The sequence below is a fragment of the Prinia subflava genome, chromosome 8 (genome assembly GCF_021018805.1).
Source record: "Prinia subflava isolate CZ2003 ecotype Zambia chromosome 8, Cam_Psub_1.2, whole genome shotgun sequence".
Classification (NCBI taxonomy): Eukaryota; Metazoa; Chordata; class Aves; order Passeriformes; family Cisticolidae; genus Prinia; species Prinia subflava.
This window is the reverse complement of record NC_086254.1, coordinates 12,257,928-12,277,154: the sequence shown is the minus strand read 5'-3', so window position 1 is coordinate 12,277,154 and position 19,227 is coordinate 12,257,928. Positions and strand designations below refer to the sequence as shown.

The 19,227-nt window shown below is 64.3% G+C and overlaps 1 protein-coding gene across 5 annotated transcripts in view; it reads left to right on the top strand.

Annotated features, from left to right (window-relative positions):
• NFIC (nuclear factor I C) overlaps window positions 1–19,227 on the top strand; it is a 40,625-nt gene that overhangs the window by 17,043 nt on the left and 4,355 nt on the right. For 2 of the 5 annotated variants that reach the window (XM_063403102.1, XM_063403101.1), the window contains exons 2-10: window positions 1,703–2,234; window positions 12,259–12,330; window positions 12,827–12,901; window positions 13,010–13,133; window positions 13,635–13,759; window positions 15,424–15,552; window positions 15,666–15,850; window positions 17,235–17,394; window positions 19,018–19,103. In XM_063403102.1, coding sequence (XP_063259172.1) covers window positions 1,703–2,234; window positions 12,259–12,330; window positions 12,827–12,901; window positions 13,010–13,133; window positions 13,635–13,759; window positions 15,424–15,552; window positions 15,666–15,850; window positions 17,235–17,394; window positions 19,018–19,103 — 1,488 coding nt within the window. The remainder of the gene's footprint in view (window positions 1–1,702; window positions 2,235–12,258; window positions 12,331–12,826; window positions 12,902–13,009; window positions 13,134–13,634; window positions 13,760–15,423; window positions 15,553–15,665; window positions 15,851–17,234; window positions 17,395–19,017; window positions 19,104–19,227) is intronic. The other 3 variants (XM_063403103.1, XM_063403104.1, XM_063403105.1) reach the window with 3 other exon arrangements.

Below are 19,227 nucleotides of genomic sequence, written 5' to 3'. Positions count from 1 at the left end.
GTTAGGATGGGTTTGCCTGCAGATTGGGATCCCTATGAGTGCAATGGGCTTGTCTCTTGTTGGGCATGGGAGGGACACCTGTGGGGCCACAGGTCTGGGTCTAGGTAGGGGCTGGTGGCCCCCAGAGGTGGCAGGATCTGTCCCATGAGGAAGGATCTGTGCTTGCAGGGACTTTTGGGGGGCTAAGTGGGGCTGTGCTGGGAGTTGGGGCTGGAAGTTACTGGAGTCTGTGCTGGGTTCAGGGACAGTGGGGTCTGTTCTAGGATGTCTGTGCCAGGTCACAGCAGTCTGTTCAGGGGTCACTGGCTCAGGGGACACCCAGGGCTGTGCCATGGGACCTGAACTGGCTGCTGTCAAGGTTTGTACTGGGGGAGCAGATTTAGGGTTAATGTGCTAGACTTGAGCACAAGTGGGAGTTAGCAAGGTCTGTATGGGGCCAATCCTTGCCAGGAGCCTGTATCAGGGGACATTGTTCCCTCCAGGCAGGGTCACTCTGGGACACAGCTGCTTCAGCCAGGGAATGGCATCACTGCTCTGGGATGTGTGGGGCCTGATCTGGAGCACTTGCCCCATCCCACAGCCACAGCTCTGTCCTTTCCCAAGTCCTGCCCGTGGCCACCTCCTCACCTCAGAGCACCACTTGCCCTTGCCACCCTCCCCAGGCCTGACCCTGTGGCGTGGCTGTGGCACTTGTCACCAGCCACCTCCCTCTCAGCCCTGACACCCTGCAGCAGGAATCGAGCTGAGCTGTTTCCTCCTCCTTCTCCCTACAATCATGAGGGACCCCAAGGGCCAAATCCTGCCCTTGGGGACCCGTTTAGTGCTGCCCTGGCTACACACAGGAATGTTCAACCCTCTGCCTGCTGCTTTCCAAGCTGTGCTGCTCCTCACCAGGAAGGCTCCCAACACTTTTCCATCCAGTGGTGGGGTTGTGGGCCCCCCAGCCAGGAAGCACTGATTTTCCAAATTGGAAAAAAAATGGGATGTGGGAAGGAGGGGCCAGGGAGGGGGATGCATTTTCCTTGTTTTCTTTTTGGGGCCGGACTCATCCAGCAGCGCTCACCAAATGGAAAAAGGCAGTCAGAGCACGCCTTGTGTGCTGGGCCAGGCGCCAGCCGCCGGGCTGGCTGCAACTGGGGCAAACTGGGGGAGTTTCCCACTGGTCCAGAGGGAGTGGAGAGGTCCAAGGCACCCACAGCTTGCACAGGAGCACCCGGCATGCTGCAGGCATGGGGGCCTGACACTGGGGTGTCGTAGTCTGGCGGCTCTGGTGGGCACAGTGTCAGCTTTCAGGGATTTCAGGTGGGATTTCTGCACCTGGTGAGAGCAGATCCTGGCATGCAGATCCTGCAAAGGGAGAGGGTCCAGGTGCTGCTGAGGTGGCCAACCTCATGCAAGTGCTGTCCCCCTGCGGCACTGGCTCCAGTATTGCCCAGCCACTCCCCACAGGTTGTTGGCTCGGGAAAATGGCAGCCACTGGAATTTATGGAGGTCTGCTGGAATGGGGATAAACTCACTGTGTAGTCAGAGGATCCCCGTCCCTCGTGGGCATGGGCCTCTGCAACAGCTTTTTCTTCTGGCTGCACTGGGACGCAGCCCAGTGAGAATGAGCCTGGCAGGTCCCCAGGGCTCCACAACCACACCACGAGGGAACTTGGAGGGACTTGGCCAGGAGTGACCTCCTGTCCCTTTGCTCCCACAGGATGAGTTCCACCCCTTCATTGAGGCGCTGCTCCCCCACGTCAGGGCCTTTGCCTACACCTGGTTCAACCTGCAGGCCCGCAAGCGCAAGTACTTCAAGAAGCATGAGAAGAGGATGACGAAGGATGAGGAGAGGGCGGTGAAGGACGAGCTGCTGAGCGAGAAGCCAGAGGTGAAGCAGAAGTGGGCCTCGCGCCTCCTGGCCAAGCTGCGCAAGGACATCCGGCCCGAGTGCCGCGAGGACTTTGTGCTCTCCATCACAGGCAAGAAGCCCTCGTGCTGCGTCCTCTCCAACCCCGACCAGAAAGGCAAGATGCGCCGCATCGACTGCCTGCGGCAGGCGGACAAGGTGTGGCGGCTGGACCTGGTCATGGTCATCCTTTTCAAAGGGATCCCACTGGAGAGCACCGACGGCGAGCGCCTGGTCAAGTCAGGCCAGTGCACCAACCCCATCCTCTGTGTCCAGCCCCACCACATCAGTGTCTCTGTCAAGGAACTCGACCTCTACCTGGCGTACTTCGTCCGTGAGAGAGGTGGGTGCTCGTCTGCCTGCAGGCAGAGCCTGGCTGTGCCCTGCCACAGCCGCTCGGTGTTGTTGTTTCAGCTTTCCCTCCCCGTCTGTCCCATCCCCGTCTCCAGCTGGGGACACTGCTCCCAAATACCTTTCCCACTGCAGACCTTGCAGTGCTTCCCTCTCCAAACTGCTTCTTGGGTGGGTGCCCCCCACCCTGGCACCTCTCCCCCAGCCGGGACTGATCCCAGCTGCCCAGGAGCAGGAGGACGCAAAGGTCCCTGAGGATGCTCCTGTCTCTGGGCATTCCCAGCATGGAGTTTTGGGGGTTAAACCCAGAGCTAACCCCACATCCTGCGCCTACCTGAGAAGAGTGCATAGGCAGCCTGGGCAGGGAAGGAGCAGCCTGTTCCTGGTGCATCCCCAAGGTCTGGAGCTGGGGAGGTCCAGCAGTGCCCATTTGCCATGGGCTACAGTGCAAACTCCTCGATGCCAGAGCAGGGACAGGGCAGCGAGGCTGGGGAGGGCACAGCAATAACGTTGGTGGGGGCAGCTCCTGCTGTGCCCTGAGGGGATGCTGGTCTCAGGCCTTCACCTGCCTCCCATGGACTTGCTGGGAGAACTGGCTGCTTTCACTGCAGCAAGGAGGGCCAAACATGCTCTCAAAGCTGTCATTTAAAAGGGGGTAACTAAGTCACGATGTGCAGTGCAGGCAGCAGGTCTGTTTGGATCCCTGAACCACTGTCCTCACCACCAGCTCATGTCGCCTCTCTGCATGAGAAGGGGAAGCTCATAAGTAGGTATTTTACTTGGGCAGGTTTGTGGTCCCTGGCTGGTGACATGCTGGCACAGACACCCTGTCAGCAGCTGGGGTCCCCCACAGACCCTGCCACTCCCCAGCACTCCCAGGTGTGTGAGGAACCATGGGAGATGCTATGTGATCCCGGGTGAGGGCTGGGCTGCTGCACAGAGCTGGTTCACAGACAGAGGAGTCTGTGACTTGCAGCCCCAGGGGCGATCAAGGGGCTCATGGCCACCTCTGGCCTGGCCAGGCTACCCAGGTGTGCAGGGGTAGCAGGATATTGGTCCCCTCCTGACAGCACCTCTTGCCTGTGCTCACAGCACCGGGTGATGTCCCTTGGCCCTGTGAGCCCACCCTCATCAGCACCATGGCAGGGGAAACGTGGGACTGGTGGCTCTTTGCCTGGTACTGGCCAGAGCCCAGGGACAGACAGTGACACCACAGAGGCCACCGTGGTGTCGGCAGTGCCAGCAAATCAGGTGCCAGTGTTGTGAATCATGGTGGGCACACATTCTGCCCAGCCATCCGTGGGACATGCTGGGTGTCACCGGGGAAACTGAGGCAGGGAGGGCATGTGACCTCCCCCACAACTTAGTGGAGGGGTTTGGCAGGACTGCCAGGGCCTCGTGGCTTTGGGGAAAAGCAGAGCACAGACTCCAGCAGGGAATAGCCAGGGCCAGACCCTGCCCCAGGGCCCAGGTGGGACCCTGGGCTGGTGTGGGGCACACACGTGGTTGAACATGCATGTGCAGCCAGGAGCTGCCTGCCCAGCCGTGTCTCCCGGTGTGTGAGCACGCGTGCTGCCAGCACCGCGCACCCGTGCCCAGGCACGTGACTCACCCGCGCCAGGGCACCAAGGACCCAAAGGGGCCTGGCACCGCCGGTTCCCAGCGGGGCACTGGGAAGGGTGGGTGCTCTGCTGGGAATGGGGGGCCCGGGGTGCAGGCTGGGGGCTGTGGGTGTCCTGTACACCTGGGGAGGGAATGGGGTGTCTGGTACTGGGCTGAGACATGGCCATGCTGGGCTGAACTGGGGCACTGCATGCTGTGTTGGGGGCACCCTGTACTGACTGGGATGGGGTTGCTGCATACTGGGCTGAACTGGGGGCACCCTGTGCTGGCTCAACTGGAGGTGTAGGGTCACACTTGGCTGGAGTACCCTGGACTGGGCTGGACTGGGAGCACTCTGATGCTGGACTGGGAGCCCTACAGTAGCCAAGCTGAAGGCAGGGACCAGGAGCCCCACAGCATCTGCAATGGGGTCCCCATGTGCCACCTGGGGTGCCTCACTGGGGTGCTGTGCCGGCAGGTTCCCTGGCCATGCCATGTCCAGCTGCTGTCCCCGGGAGGTGGCTGCCCCTCTGCCACCCCCCGCCCCTCCACAGGCGACCTTGACCCCAGTGTCTGGGTCCCCAGCAGCCACAGTCACCTGACTGTCTAATTGGGAACACAGCGGCTGTAAATACTCTCTGATAAGGCCTGGCAGCCTCTCACTTTCACTGTTAAGGTCGCTCTGGCCCTGGTTAAGGGGGACCAGGATGGGCCAGGAGCAATGGCATGGGCCCCCTGGGGTGCAGCAGGGTGCAGGGTGGTGGCTGATTGGCATGGCCCAGTCCCAGCCCACAGTGGGCATGTTCTGTCAGGCTGTGGCTGACTGGCCTCCCACCTTGGTGGGGAAACTGAGGCAGAGAAGAAGCCACCACATCGATTGGACCTTGCATGGCATGGCCAGGCTGGTGACAGCACTCGAGGGGTGCTGGGGATCACTGTACTGCAGCCTTGTGGGCTCAGTGAGCTTCTCCCCTGCCCGACATGCTGCCCTCCTGCCTCCTCCTACTTGCTCCTGCCCGGCACAATGCCCGTTCTTACCTGCCCCCTCCTGCCTGATTCTGCCTCCCCCCTCCTTCCTGCCTCCTCTCACCTGCCTGCCCGCTCCTGCCCTCTCCTGCCTCCTCTCACCTGCCTGCCCGCTCCTGCCCTCTCCTGCCTCCTCTCACCTGCCTGCCCGCTCCTGCCCTCTCCTGCCTCCTCTCACCTGCCTGCCCGCTCCTGCCCTCTCCTGCCTCCTCTCACCTGCCTGCCCGCTCCTCCGAGCCGCCCGCAGCATCCCCAGCCGCAGAGACAGGGGGCTGGGAGGGTCTCTCCCGCGCAGGCCCCCCCGGCCGGGCAGTCCGGGCTCCCCCCGGCTCCCGCGGCCCCCGTTATCAGCCCGAGCACGTGCGCCCGCGCTCCCCCGCCCCCGCCGCCCGCTTTTGCCGGTGTCAGCACAATTTCCCAGCCGCTGCTCTGGCAACGCTGGGGAGGCGGGGGATGGAGGAGCCCCCGGCCCTGCGCTCCCCACCCGCGGTCTGGGGCAGCCTCGGCAGGGGCTGAGCGCCCGGACGGCCCCCCCAGGCCTGTGCCAAGGGCGAGATGTGCCCCTCAGCTCTTCCCCCTACCCGAGCCTTTCCGTGTCCCCGGGTGGGCAAACGACCTGTGCCGGGCCGGGGGGAGGTTCTGCCCCAGTCGTGCTGGCCCCGGGCCGAAGGGTGCAGGGAATGCCGGGCGCCGGGGTCCTCCCCAGAGCAGCACCGGCCCTGCTCCCATCCTGCACCCAGCCCTGTGACCGCCATCCCCAGTACCTTTGGGGCAGGATGGGATCAGGATGGGTCCGGGACAGGAGCAGGGCTGGATGCAGGATGGGTGCGGGAAGGGCAGGGGATATGAGCAGGGTTTGATGCAGGATGAGAGCAGGGCTGGATGCAGGATGGGAGCAGGGCTGGATGCAGGATGGGTGCGGGATGAGTGTGGGGCTGCGTGAGGGCTGGGCTGTGCACACCGCAGTGGGGGAGGGGACAGTGCTGCAGCCCAGAGCTGGGTGTGCGGCGGGGGGGGCCGGGGGGGCTGGGGGGAGCTCGGAGGTCGCTGGTGAAAGTCAAAAGCATTGCAGTAAAATGGTAATCAATCTCCCCAGCCGATGGTGCCAGGACCTTCGGAGAATTACGGAGAGATTCCTCCCAGCAGCTCCCGTCGGCAGCAGCCAGTCGGGGGGGGAGGGGGGACAGTACCCCCCTCCCTGCATCCTCCCGCCAGTGCTCCCCACCTCCACGGGCTCCCTTGCTGCGCCCTCACCATAGTGCCTCCATTCCTGCATCCCCATCTACACATCCCCCTGTCCTTGTATCCCCATGCTGGTGGTTCTCATCCTTGGCCCCCACCCCCATCCCACCCAAGCTCCAATAGCCAGGGAGAGGGAGACCAGGGTCAGTGCTGGCCCCTCACCCCCTCTGAGGTTCTGTGCCCCCGACCCCCTGCCCCCAGCCGTCATGCTCAGCGGGGCAGGGGGTCGAGGTTCTGTTCTGCAGTGAGCTCTTCCCGGTAGTGCCCTTGGCTGAGCCCCCAGGCCGAGCAGGGTGAGACCAGATGGGTGCCCAGGGCAAGCAGGCAGTTGGACCCCAGGGTGGCATCGAGCTCCTGGCAGCCCTGGCCATGCCGACCCCAGCTGACACCACCTGGGGGGAGGCAGGGACCCCTGCGCCGTGCCAGCATCTGCATCTCCCACCGCCTGGCAGCCCCTTATCTCCCCCCGCCAGCCTCACCGCTGGGTGCGGCGCGAGGCAGATGGCACCAATCTGCCGGGGAGCCCGTGCCAGGGCTCTCCTCCCAGGCGTGCCGCAGCCATGCCAGGCCGGCCGTGCCAAGCGTCTGCTCAGCCCCTCCAGATGGAGGGGCAGGCGTTTCCCCGGGCACCGCTGCTCCGCCAGCCCCCGTGCAAATATTTATCGCCAGGGTCGTGAGAAGATTGATGGGGTTCACAATATTTGGGATCTGCCATTTGCAGAGCTGGGCACCAGCGGGCAGGCAGGCTGGAGAACCCCCCAGCACACAGATGAACACAGGCAAACCCCTCCCTCTGTTCCTGGTATCTCTACTCCCAAACAGCCAGGGAAGCCGGGGTTGACGGGGATGAGGTAGGCAGAGCCCGACATGTCCAGGAGGAGACCCCCCCTAGGAAAGGACACAAGGGGACGAGACAGCAGAGAATCCGCAGGGGCTGGGTTCCTGCCCTGAGGGCTGCGTGTTGCAGAAGCGGGATGGGAGGGGGCTCCCCAGGGTGCCACCCCCCCACCACCCCTGTCTTCTGCAGCGTCACTGCCCGCGGTCCCGCCGTTCCTGAGCCCGGCCCCGCTGCGCGCCTGGCGCTGGCACGGCCGGGGCGGTTTCCATGTGCTCGAGCTCTCAGGATCGATGTGCCGGCGACCTTGGGGAGGTCAGGGCTTCCCCGGCTCTCCCGCAGTGCGCCGAGCCGGCGGCGTGCCGGAGTCGGACGGCTTCCCCGCAGTGCCCGCTGCCAGCCCCGGCCTCGCGTCACCACCGAAGCGAGTTGTGCCGTGCTCAGCTCGGCGGCCCCGGCAGCGCGAGCGGTGCCAGCCGGGGACCTGGCACCGGGTGCCACGTCCTGTGCCGCCGGAGGGGACAAGGGGCCAGAGCGGTTCCGCGCACCGTTAGACACCCGATGAATAAAAGATGAGCGAGCTCCTCTCACGAGCACCTGCCGTCCCCCGCCCTCGCCACCCGCCGTCCCCCCGCGCTGGCAAGCGCCGTGCCCTCCCCGGGGCCGCAGTTGCCATCCTGGCTGGGTGCCCGGCTTCGTGCTGCGCTGGCAAGGGACAGCTGGGGAGGCAGATGCCCACGGTGCTCCCTCCTACCCGTGGCCGCGGGAGGGGGGGAACAGACGCCGGCAAGCCCCCGGTGTACCCCTATACCCCCGATCAGGGTTGGTACTGCCAGCTGGAGCATGGAGACAGTCCCCTGTCACACTGACCCCCGCACTGGGGCCTTGGCCAGTCCTGGGGAGGGCTTGAACCTGCTGCCTCAGCCCTGCGTGGTGGTGATGCAGGGGCTGGTTTTGGGGGGGCACCGGAGGGGCCATGGTGGGGGCCCATCAGACTCGGGGAGGGGGCTGGCTGTGCTGTGAGGCTCTGCCACGGGACTCGGATTGGTGGGGCAGCAACATAGTGGCAGCATATTTCCCTTTCCCTGTCCCTTTTCCTTTCCCTTTCTCTCCACTTTAATTTCTTCCTTCCTTTCTCCCTCCCCCCCTCCCTCCCTTCCTTTCTCTCCTTTCCCCATCCGTCCCTCCTCCCTCCCACCCCCTCCCTGCAGCTGCACCCCCAGGTGCCCCCAGCCCAGGGCACAGGGACTAGATGCCAACACCCCGCAGGGGAGAGTCCCAGGGAAGGGGGGCTCAGCCTTTCCTTTGTCTGTCCCACTCTCCCTATCCCTTTCCCCGCTGCCATCTGTCCCCGCTTGCCTCCGCGGGCGCCGGCAGCCCTGGATGGAACCCAGGCCTGGCAGGGCTGAGCGAGGGGGCGGCCGCGCCGCCCGCCTGGGGGGGTTCCCCCCGGCCGCTGCCATCTCCCCGTGCCGGCCGGGGTCGGCCGAGGACAAACCCGCTCGCTCGCAGCGCCGCTCGCTCGCAGCCGCCGGCCAACGTGCTCGCGCCTCCCAGGCTCCCGCCCGGGCCAGCTGGCCGCGGCCGGCGTACGTGGCAGCGGGGCGCGTCCGTTCCCCCGCCACCGCCCCGCCACCTCGGGGGATGCCTTCGGCCAGGACCTCCCCGGGGCTTCTCTAGGCGGGGGGAGGAGAAGCTGCCGCCCCCGCAGCGTTCGTGGCTGAGGCCCAGCAAAGTCGCCTCACCCCGCGGGCCCCGCAGCACTCCGGGCATGCCGGGGGGCGCCGGGGGCCGCGGCGTTATAAGGAGGGCGGGGGGGGGTCCCGCGCCCCGGCGCGCCGGCCGGCCCGGCTCAGCCAGGATTTACCCGGCACACGCGGCGGTTCAGGGTATTATATAAAGGAGGTTACACAAGCAGGACTGTTCCGGGTTTATGTAAGGGCCACCCCAGTCTGGCGGCAGAGGGATGGACAGTGGGACGGGCAGTGCCGCTCGGGCTAGCCGGTCATTGTGAGACTGAGATGAGGAGTTCTGGGGGTCTGACAGGGCATGGTCCCCAAATCACACTCTCCTACAGCCTCACCCAGCTCCTGCAGTGGGATCTGCCCCACGGCACATTGGGTCCCTCCGGTCTCCAGGGGTCTTCCATCCTGACCAGACACTTCACTCTGGGCCCTACCGGTCCACGCTGTCGCCACGGCCAGCCAGAGGAGGTGGTCGGGCTGTGTGGCCACGGAACATGAGGCAGAGGGGCAGTTCCTCAGCCAAGGGAAACTGAGGCACGGGGCAGAAGCCTGCAGGCAGCAGTGCTGAAGCCTTGCCCATCCCCTGCCCTCGGCTGGCAGAGCTGGGGAGGGAGGAGGAAGGCTGCTGCCCTCCATGCGGGGCTGGGACCGCTACACCGGCGCCAGCAGCTCCCCCAGCCCCCGGCATCCTCCAGCCTCTGCGCCTGCGCCCGCGCCGCTGCCGGTAACACCGTGCCCTGTTACCGTCAGTGCTTGGGCACCGAGCCAGGGCTCTCCCGCAGCTGCGCCAGCCCCGGGGGGCACCCGGCCTGCAGTGACACCCCCCGGGGCCGGCCCCGCTGCCCGGGGGTCGTTCCCACGCGCTGAGGCCGCGGGCGGGTGTCGCCGTGGGGCCCGGGGCGCCGTGCCAGCCCGCGGGGCCGGGGTGCGGGATCCATAATTCAATGGGTGGCACGGGGCCAGGCTGCCAGCGCGGCCCGGAGCCCAGGCAGCCCGCGCCCCCCCCCGGGCACACACTTGGCTATTTTTAAAAGAGATTGGATCGACCTGTTTGGGCACTGAGCACTCTCCTCTGCCTCGCTGGAGATGACCCTGACACGGAACCCTCTCCCTGCTGAGCTCCCCAAGCGTGGCAGCACCCCCACCTCCAACCCCCATCCCGGCCCTCTGAGGGCGTGTGGGGGGAGCAGGATTACGAAGTGGTGGGGGCATGGGGGAGATTTACAGGCTTCCTTCTCCTCTCTGGTGCAGTCGAGCCACTTGTTGGGTCCTGGATTTGGAGCCTCCCCGAAACACGTCTTGTGGGGAGTGAGGCCCGTGAGCGCAGGCTCCCTTCGCCATTTTAGCACGCCAGCCGGTGCAGGCGGCTGTCACATGGCGGTGAGAGCAGCGCTTGGCCCGGCCACCCCACGCCGAGCAGGCAGCCAGAAATCTGCTGGCGAGCTCGCCCGCCCAGCCACGGGGAGTGCCTGGGGTACCGAGCCCGCGGCCCCGGCCTCGCAGCCCGGACACAAGACAAGGGTGCTGGGAGGGGCTGGCCCTGCTACCAAAGCTCCGAGCTCTGGAAAGTCCCCGGGGCTCCTTGGGCTGCTGCGAGTGGCAGCAGAGCGCTCGGTTGGGGGGCAGGTCCCCAAAGAGTTCCCTAGGAATAGGGGTTGGTGATGTTGGCGGTGCTGGGTCAGGGTGGTGCCATGGCATGGTGGGGGGTACAGGGACATGGGGCACCCAGGGTTAGTGATGGCCCTCCTGGGTGCCCAGGGGGAACAGGGACCAGGCTGGGGTGGTTTGCTGTGGGCAAATGTCCATGTCGGGCACCCCAGGACGAGCAGTGGTGGGAGTCCCTGGGCTGAGCCAAGGGCTGTGTGGGCACATCAGAGATACCAGGCAAGGGCATGGCCTGGGGGGCTACCCAGAGGCCAAGCACCCCAGGATTGGGCAAGTGGGTGCCATCTGGGAGGCAAGTGGGGTCCCAGGGAGCCCTGAGGCCACAGTGGGGGGCAGTGGGGAGCCAGGCCGGCCTCAGGCTGTGACCGCCAGCCTCCATCCCGCGCCTTGGCCGGGCTCCACCACTAACCACTTCCAGAGCCGCCGCCAGATTTGTTGTTTTTAGAGGCGAGGAGGGGCCGTGTCCGGCCACGCGGTGCCCGAGGATGCACGGGGGGGCCCCGCTGCCACTCCCCCCAGCCCAGCTGGTTTGTGCCCCGCTCACTCCCACCACCCACGCCCCGATACTTGGGCACGTGGACGCTTCAAAATGGGGGAATAGGGTTAGAAAAAGAGAAATTAAGAGAAGGGAAGGAAAAAAACCCGTGCTTGTCTCCAGGGGGAGTTTCTGCTCCCTAAAATGGCTGCCTGGAGGGAGCCACGGGTGTGGGCATGGGGATGGGGGCTGGTGGTGGTGAGCAGCACTGAGGCAGGATGCCATGGAGCTGCCAGCGTGGTGCCAGGCTGGCACAGGATGGGTGGAGGGGATCACGGCAGCTGGGCAGGGAGACAAAATGGCTGATTCAGCAGTGCCAGAGCAATGTGAGCACACCGGGGTGCCAGGCTGGGAGGTGGCACCCTCCCACTGCCCCCATGGATAATCTACCCAATGGGCAGCACACAGGGGTTTCAGGGTGGGGTGTGGCATGGGGCCCACATGGATAACTTGCCCAGCCAAGGATAAACAGTCTGGGAGCCACATGTGAGTGCAAGGAATTTGAGGGGAGAAAAAGGAGGGGGAAAACGGCAAGAAAGGGAAAAATCTCAAAGCAGGCACATGGGCTGGCAGTGGCAGCTGAGTGGTTTTGATGGCGTGTTTGGATTGTCTCAGCCCTTTCCTGACATTGCCAAGGCTGCCAGAGAGATATACCAAAGGCCAAGGGGTAGGAGGAGGAGGAGGATGGAGAAGCAGGAGAAAGAAGGAGTATGGGGGAGAAATACATGGCAAAAGTTATGGAGGGGCTTTGGGACCAGCCAGGTGAGGAAGGATGCTCCGACTGCAGTGTCTGGGCTGTGCCAGGCCATGCCAGGGCCGCTGAGCTCAGCGTCTGAGCCAGGATATTTTTAGCCAAGAGGGAGCAGGGCCTGATGGAGCTCCAGGGGTCAGAGCAGGTGCTGCCCCAAGCCCTGCTGCCCTGCAGGAGCTGGGCAGAGGCAGGACAAGATGCCACAGGTTCTGCCACGCTGCGGTGCCTGGTGTGGCAGCCCTGGGTCAGGGATGTGGCTGGAGAGGAGAGGAGGCAGGAGGCTGGAACAGGGCCAGGTGACTATCACCTGGCCCAGAACTGGGGGTTCCCCTCCTGCAGGGAGCAGTGCCCAGATCCTGAATGTGGGGCTGTCCCTGCTCCTGTCACTGGCAGAGAGGGCAAAGGGGGTTGGTTGGTGACTGTTCCTCAGTGGCTGGGGACATGCCAGCTTGGTGGTGGCCCTACTGTGTAGTGAGAGCTGCTGGGCAGCCTATGCCTCAGTTTCCCCCAGCAGGGCAACGAAGGGGCAGTCAGCTGGTGGGCAGCCCTGCCTCACACTAGCATGGAGGCTGACACTGGCACGGGGGCTCACCCTGGTGGGTTTTCCTCTTGCAGATGCAGAGCAGAGCAGCAGCCCTCGGACAGGCATTGGCTCGGACCAGGAGGACAGCAAACCCATCACTCTGGGTGAGTGCAGTGGGCAGGGCTTGGGCAGGAGGAAAAGAGCCCAGCCTGTCCCCAGGGTCCCTGCCACGGCGGGGGAGGGGGGCCCATCACACATAGTCAAGCTGCCTTTGCTGCAGCTCTGGTGTCCCCCAGCTGCAGCCAGCCACTGCCTGGCCCCTGCTATGAGCTGGGCATAGCTTGAGCCTTGTCCTACACCCAGCAGAGTCCCAGTGAGGCCACAGCCCTTGGGGACAGCAGCTGCCATGGAGGTCCCATGGTGGGGGTGCAGCCCCAAGCCCACCAACCACAGGGAAACTGAAGCATTGAGCAGGTCCAGGACTTCTTTGGCAGAAGGGACCAGCTGGGACAGTCTTTTGCTGGAGCAGGGAATGGAGTGAAGGCTGAAGAGGGGGACAGACTGGGATTTGAGGTGCCCTCATGCGTTGCCACAAGGCAATGCAGGATGGGAGGGGAGGTCCTGGTGCCCCCTCAGCATGCCCTCCTCTCTCCCGCACAGATTCAACAGACTTCCAGGAAAGCTTCGTCACCTCGGGGGTATTCAGTGTCACCGAGCTCATCCAGGTGTCCCGAAGTGAGTGTGACTGTGATTCCACAGCCCTACCCTCGGCTGCCTGGGCACAGCAGTGTCCCCACAGCCCCTTCCCCACCGGGCCCCCCTGACCCTCCTCTCTCCCCGCAGCGCCAGTGGTGACAGGCACAGGGCCAAACTTCTCCCTGGGGGAGCTGCAGGGCCACCTGGCCTATGACCTGAACCCCTCCAGCACCGGCATGAGGAGGACACTGCCCAGCACCTCCTCCAGCGGGTAGGTGCCACCGGGGCTGTGCCAGGGCGGTGCTGGGGCCAGCCTGAGCACGGCCAGGGGGAAGGCGAGGGACAGCCAGATCCTGCCACGGGCTGGCACTGACCTACGGCAAGCTGAGAGAGCTGGGGGTGTTCACCTGGAGAAGAGAAGGCTCCAGGGAGACCTCAGAGCCCCTTCCAGTGCTTAAAGGGGCTCCAAGAGAGCTGGAGAGAAAGTTTGGACAAGGGATGGAGGGACAGGACAAGGGAATGGCTTCCCACTGCCAGAGGGCAGGGTTAGATGGGTTCACTTCCCTGTGAGAGAGGCCCTGGCATAGGGTGACCAGAGTAACTGTGGCTGTCTCATCCCTGGAATTGTCCCAGACCAGGCTGGACAGGGCCTGGAGCAATCTGGGGTAGTGGGAGGTGTCCCTGCCCATGGCAGAGGGTGGAACGAGATGAGCTTTAGGGTCCTTTCCAACTCAAACCATTCCATGATTCTGTGACCCTTTCCTGCCCCCAGGAGCAAACGGCACAAGTCAGGGTCCATGGAGGATGACATCGACACCAGCCCTGGGGGCGAGTACTACACCTCCTCCAACTCCCCCACCAGCAGCAGCCGCAACTGGACAGAAGACATGGAAGGGGGTAGGTGTCACCTCCTCACCAGTGCCCTCCCTGTGCTCTGGGGCCCCCGTCCTGCTGCCAGCATTCCACAAATCACTGCCAGAACCACTGTGGCCATTTGGGCATTGTCCATGCCCCGGTGTCCCTATGGGCCTTCAGGTCACAGGACACACTGGCTGTGGGGGCTGCAGTACCACCCTCAAGTCCCCTAGAACATCCCTCCTGCTTTTCCACGGCATCTGTGGGGCTGCTGTCAAACTCTCCTGATTTAGGCACAGGCTCTCCATAGGTGCCCAGGTGTTTCTGTGGCCCCCCACTTTGGGCAGGGCCCTGTGGGGGCTCTGGTGTTGCTACAGGGACCCACATTTCAACACAGGCTCTCTCTGTAGGGCCAACTCTGCCTCCAGCCCCATGCCTGGTCCTGCAGCCCCACACCAGCCTCTCCCAGCCCCAAGTCAGCTCCCCCAGCCCCACATCACTGTGGACAGCTTTCTGGCTTGCTGTTTTTTTTCTCTTTCCTGTCTAGACAAGTCCCAATTAGCTGTTCATTAAGAAAGGGGGGGCTGGGCTAATTAAAGCGATGCTGCAGGGCTGTCAGAGCAGCTCTCCCCACACCCTGAGATGCAGGCGAAGAAACTGCTTCTCTTCCTCCTCCCTTGGCTCTTCTCCTGCCTCCCCCAGCAGCGGGGTGGGCTCCACACCAGCCCCCCAGCCCTGCCAGAGCCTGGTGGTGTCCAGCTGGAGGGCTGGAGGCATTGATCCTGTTGGAAGGAGGTTTGGGGAATGCAGGTCCAGCCCCCAAACGGTGTCCTGTGTGTGCAGGGACTGTGCCCCATCCTGCCCCATGGGGCTGGTGCACGGGGGTCCTGGGGAAGGTGCAGCGCCCTCCCCAGAATGGTCCATGCAGGAAGGAGGGAGCTGTGCTGGTGGCTAACCCGGGCAGGGGTGAGGGTGGCTGGCGGGGGAGCTCAGCCTCGGCAGCAGGGGGCTTGGCAATCCTGTACGGGATGTTCTGGGAAATCCTCCTAACACCCGGCTGAGAAAGGGCTCAACCCATTACCAGGCTCGGGCCAAATGGCCAGAGCTAAAGCCACAGCGGAGGGGGATTAATGTGCCTGCCAACCCCCCCATGCCCCAGGGTTGCCTCAGGGACCTGGGCAGTTGCTGCTTCCAGGGGTCTCTGGGGAGGTCACCCCCATGCAGGCACCTCTCTGCCTCCCCAGGAGCTCCTGTAGCCCCCAGCCCCATGTGCCAGGGAAGGTGGGTGCCACGTGGGGGCTGCAGGGCCACAGTGGCACTCATGAGGGCACCCACTGCTGCCACCAGGGTGAGACACACAGGCACAGAGCTGTGTGCACCCACATGCTCACACCTGCAGGAACACACACCTGTGCACAGGTGTGCACGTACACACACACAGGTACACAGAGCTCTGCTAATACAACACATACACACATGCATACACAGTCATGCATGAGGTGTGCCCCCAGAGGTGCCCACACAGGTGCCCACCCTCCTGCCAGCACACACACACGCTCACAACCACCACCCTCCCTGTGCCCACCCTGACCCCGGGATGCCCCTTGTCCCTGGAATGAGCTCCCCCAACACTGCACTAAGAAGGCAGCAGCCATGGGAATTGGGGTCCCATGACAGGTCCTAACGTTGCACCCTGCTTTCCCCAGGCATCTCCCCCACCGTGAAGAAGACAGAGATGGACAAGTCCCCCTTCAACAGCCCGTCACCCCAGGACTCCTCACCCCGGCTGAGCAGCTTCACACAGCACCACCGTCCCGTCATCGCTGTGCACAGTGGTGAGTGTCCTGCCGGGGAAACGAGGCACAGAGTGAGTGCTGAGCAATCAGGGTGCTGGGGCAGTCACTAGCTAGTGACACAGGTGTGTGTCCCCTTTTGCTGTCGCCCGCAGGTATCGCCCGAAGCCCGCACCCGTCGTCTGCGCTGCATTTCCCCACCACCTCCATCCTTCCCCAGACGGCCTCCACTTACTTCCCGCACACGGCCATCCGGTACCCGCCTCATCTCAACCCGCAGGACCCACTCAAAGATCTCGTCTCGCTGGCCTGCGACCCGTCCAACCAGCAGCCCGGACCGGTAAGGACACAGCCCCGTCCCTGCACCCATCGCTCACCTTGACGTGGGCACCGAGGGCTGCTGCCAGCCAGGCTGCCCGAGGAGAGTCCCCTGGACCGGCACCACCGCCGTCGCCTCTGCCGCCGCACGGGGGAGTCGGGATCTCGTGGTGGCAGCGGTGGGTTGTTCTGTGGGGCCAAGCTCCAGCCGTGCCGTGCGTTGGTTCGGGAGCGCTGCCGCGCCTGCTCTGTGTTGTCATCTCGCGTCTGCGGCGATGGAGGTGTCGTGCCTCAGTTCAGCATGGGGCACTGCGGGTGTTCGGATGCTGGGGCTGAGCCGTCAGCTGGAGTTGGGGTGTTGGGGGGACCGAGGTGTCTGCCAGGGGTATGTGGCCATCTCCTGGAGTCACCATCCAGCAGCATGTCCAGGAGAGCAATGGGCTTGATGTGCCCCATGCACCTGCAGAGCCCACGGGTGACCCGTCAGCTCCTCACTGTACCTGTGTCCCCAGTGTCCCCACAGGGGTGGCAGAGTCACACTGTGCTGCTGTGAGCCTTCCCTTGCCACAGTGCCCTGCACCCCTGTGCACCCAGTGCACCCCACAGACATGGGACCGCACACACCCCACACACCCAGCACCCCACACCCCATGCTCCCATCACCAAGCAACCTCTGTAACCAGCATCATGCACACACAACACCCAGTGCATGCAGACCCAAACCATCACCTCATACGCCCAGCACCCCCAACACACAGCACACCCCATACCACCAGCACCCCACATACCCCATGAAGGGCACCCTTCATATCCAAAGCTGGAGCCTGGGAGTATTCCTGCTTTCCTGTGCCCCCCTTTGTCCTTCCAGATGCAGAGCTCTTGGGGAGCCCCTCTGACCTCTGCCCACCACTTGCCTGTTTCCCCTCACCAGCAGGGCCTGATGCCAGGGTGAGGGGCATGGCAGCTGTTCCCCTATGCAGGGACTCAGTGCTGGGCTGATGGACACTGAATCAGGAGCAGCCCACGGCCAGGTTGGGCACAGAGCACTGGTGCAGGAGCCTTTGGAGGCTCTGGTGCCCTACCCCTCCGGGGAGTGCTTCAGAGACCCCTCTGTCACTGTAGAGAGAGGTCCCAGCACCCTGGCTCCAGCATGCGCCACTGTGGGTCTTGACCCCCATGGGGCATGGCCTCCACAGTCCCCCAAATCCCTCCTGTCCCGCCGTCATTTCCTGCCTGCTGCCATCGCCGACCGTTCAGGGCTGCTCTGAGACCCAACAAACTCATGTCCGCAGCGGGGGACACCCTGCGCCTCTGCCGGGGGTGTCCCCGGGGCTCCCCGGCCGTGCTGGTGTGCGCGTGCGTCCTAATGGCTTGTGCTGTTTGTTTTTTGTCTGTGTTGTCCCCAGTTAAATGGAAGTGGTCAAGTGAAAGTGCCCAGCCACTACCTGCCCACGCAGATGCTGGCGCCGCCACCTCCCCCCGGCATGCCCCGCTTGGCCGTCTCTCCTGACACCAAATCCACCACGACAACTTCCGAGGGAGGGACGACCTCGCCGACATCACCCAGTAAGCACCCGCGGCGCCCACCCTGCTCCCCGGCCCGGCTGGCCCCCTCCTCTCACAGCCCCCCAGGGTGTCCCCCTGTCCCGGTGCTGGGGGGATGTTGGCGGAGGTGGCCTCCCCGCAGCCGGGGAGAGGGCGGCAGCTGGCACGCCATGAGTTTGCTGGGTCTCAGGCAGGTCGGAGCAGACAGGGTTTGGGCACATGGCTGCTGCGGCCGCTGAGCCAGGGGGTTGCGTGCTGGTCCTGGGGACCAGCTCGAGCTCCTTGTCCCTCTGAGCATGAATGGAGCCACAGCAGGGCTCCCCAAACCAGTGTGCCCAGACCCTTGGTGTGGGCAGTGCTGTGGGGAAGGCTGTTGCCTCTCTGTGTCTCTTTATCCCACCATGGTGGTGGCTGTGCTGCCGGGAACGGGGACCAGCTGGCACGCGGGTGGCACTGGGACTAGGGACAGTGTGCCTGGTGCGTTGCGTGGGTTGTTGTACTCTTGCTGCCGTGGGGTCCTTGGCGATTTTGGTCCAGGGATTCTGGTCTTGTTGAGGATGTGAAGTGACACCAGAGCAGGGATTGTGTGCGGGTCCCCCAGAGCCCTTGGCAGGTGGCACTTGGTATCTTTGTTAGCGCGGGTTGCTGACAAACACTTTGCCCTCCACTCTGCCTCAAGGATCATAAGTGCCTTGGCCAGGAGGGTTTCGGGTGCTGGGCCCAACAGCCAGAGGGGAGCTGGTGTCACCCCAGGCTGGCATGGGGGTGCATGCCACAGTGGTGGGACACTGCGCCGTCACCACATTCTGCGAGGGGGTTGTTCCTGTTCCTGTCCTGCTGTACCCACGGAACATGGTACCCCGAGTGGCTGCTGTGTCCCCACACGGTCAAGCCCTGCCTGATCGAGCCATTGCCCTGTCCCTGGGTAATGGGCCATGACTGATTGCCAGCAGCTGGTCAGCAGGTATGGCGATCCCATGGTATGGAGAAGCCAAAGCCTGGACATTCTGGAGGGGACAGCATGGGATGGCATGGGATAGTCTGGCTGATAATGGGGTCACAGCCCTGGGGAGGCACAGAGGAATGCAAGTTCCTGGAGGCTTATGGAAGGATGTGTTAGGAGGACACTGGCTGTCCCCAAGGGGTGCAGCTGGCTCCAAATCCCCCATTCTCCTTGGCAGCACTCTGCTTCCAGCAGGGCTGAACCCATAAGCTCAGCAGGGCTGGAGGTCCCGCTGCTGGATCCCCAGCTGAGGGATGGAGGTGGCAGCAGGGTGGCGTGGCCAAGTGGAACTGGTGGCTGCCATTGTTCTCCCCGTGGCAGCTCAGCTCCAGAAGCCACAGCGCAGGCACAGCCGGGAGCACCATCTGCGCCTGCACCCCAGGGCACTTCACACTCCCAGCCTTGGTCATCGCCCTGAAACCACGGGTGGTACCGTCTGAGCACAGCACCCCTGGGTGCAGCGCCCCTGGGCGCCATTCGCCTGCCGTCAGGTCACAGCCAGGGACATCGCCCGGTCGCCGGCGCCGGGTGCCAGGGAGCTCCGTCTCTGCAGTGCCAGGGAGAGGGCCGGGCCTGGCCCCGGTGGGGACAATGGCAGTGCCACCCGCAGTCCCGTTAATGAGCTCTCATTTGTTCCCCAGCCTACTCTGCACCAGGCACGCCCCCTGCGAACCGTTCCTTCGTGGGATTAGGACCAAGGGATCCTGGGAGTATCTATCAGGCACAGGTGAGAGCGGGGATGCTGCTGGGGGGACCCTCCTGCCCTCACCCCGGGCAGCCTCGCCATGGCATCACCGTGGGCATCGCCGTGGGCATGGCCAGTGCTGGCATCGCCGTCGTGGCTGTCGCTG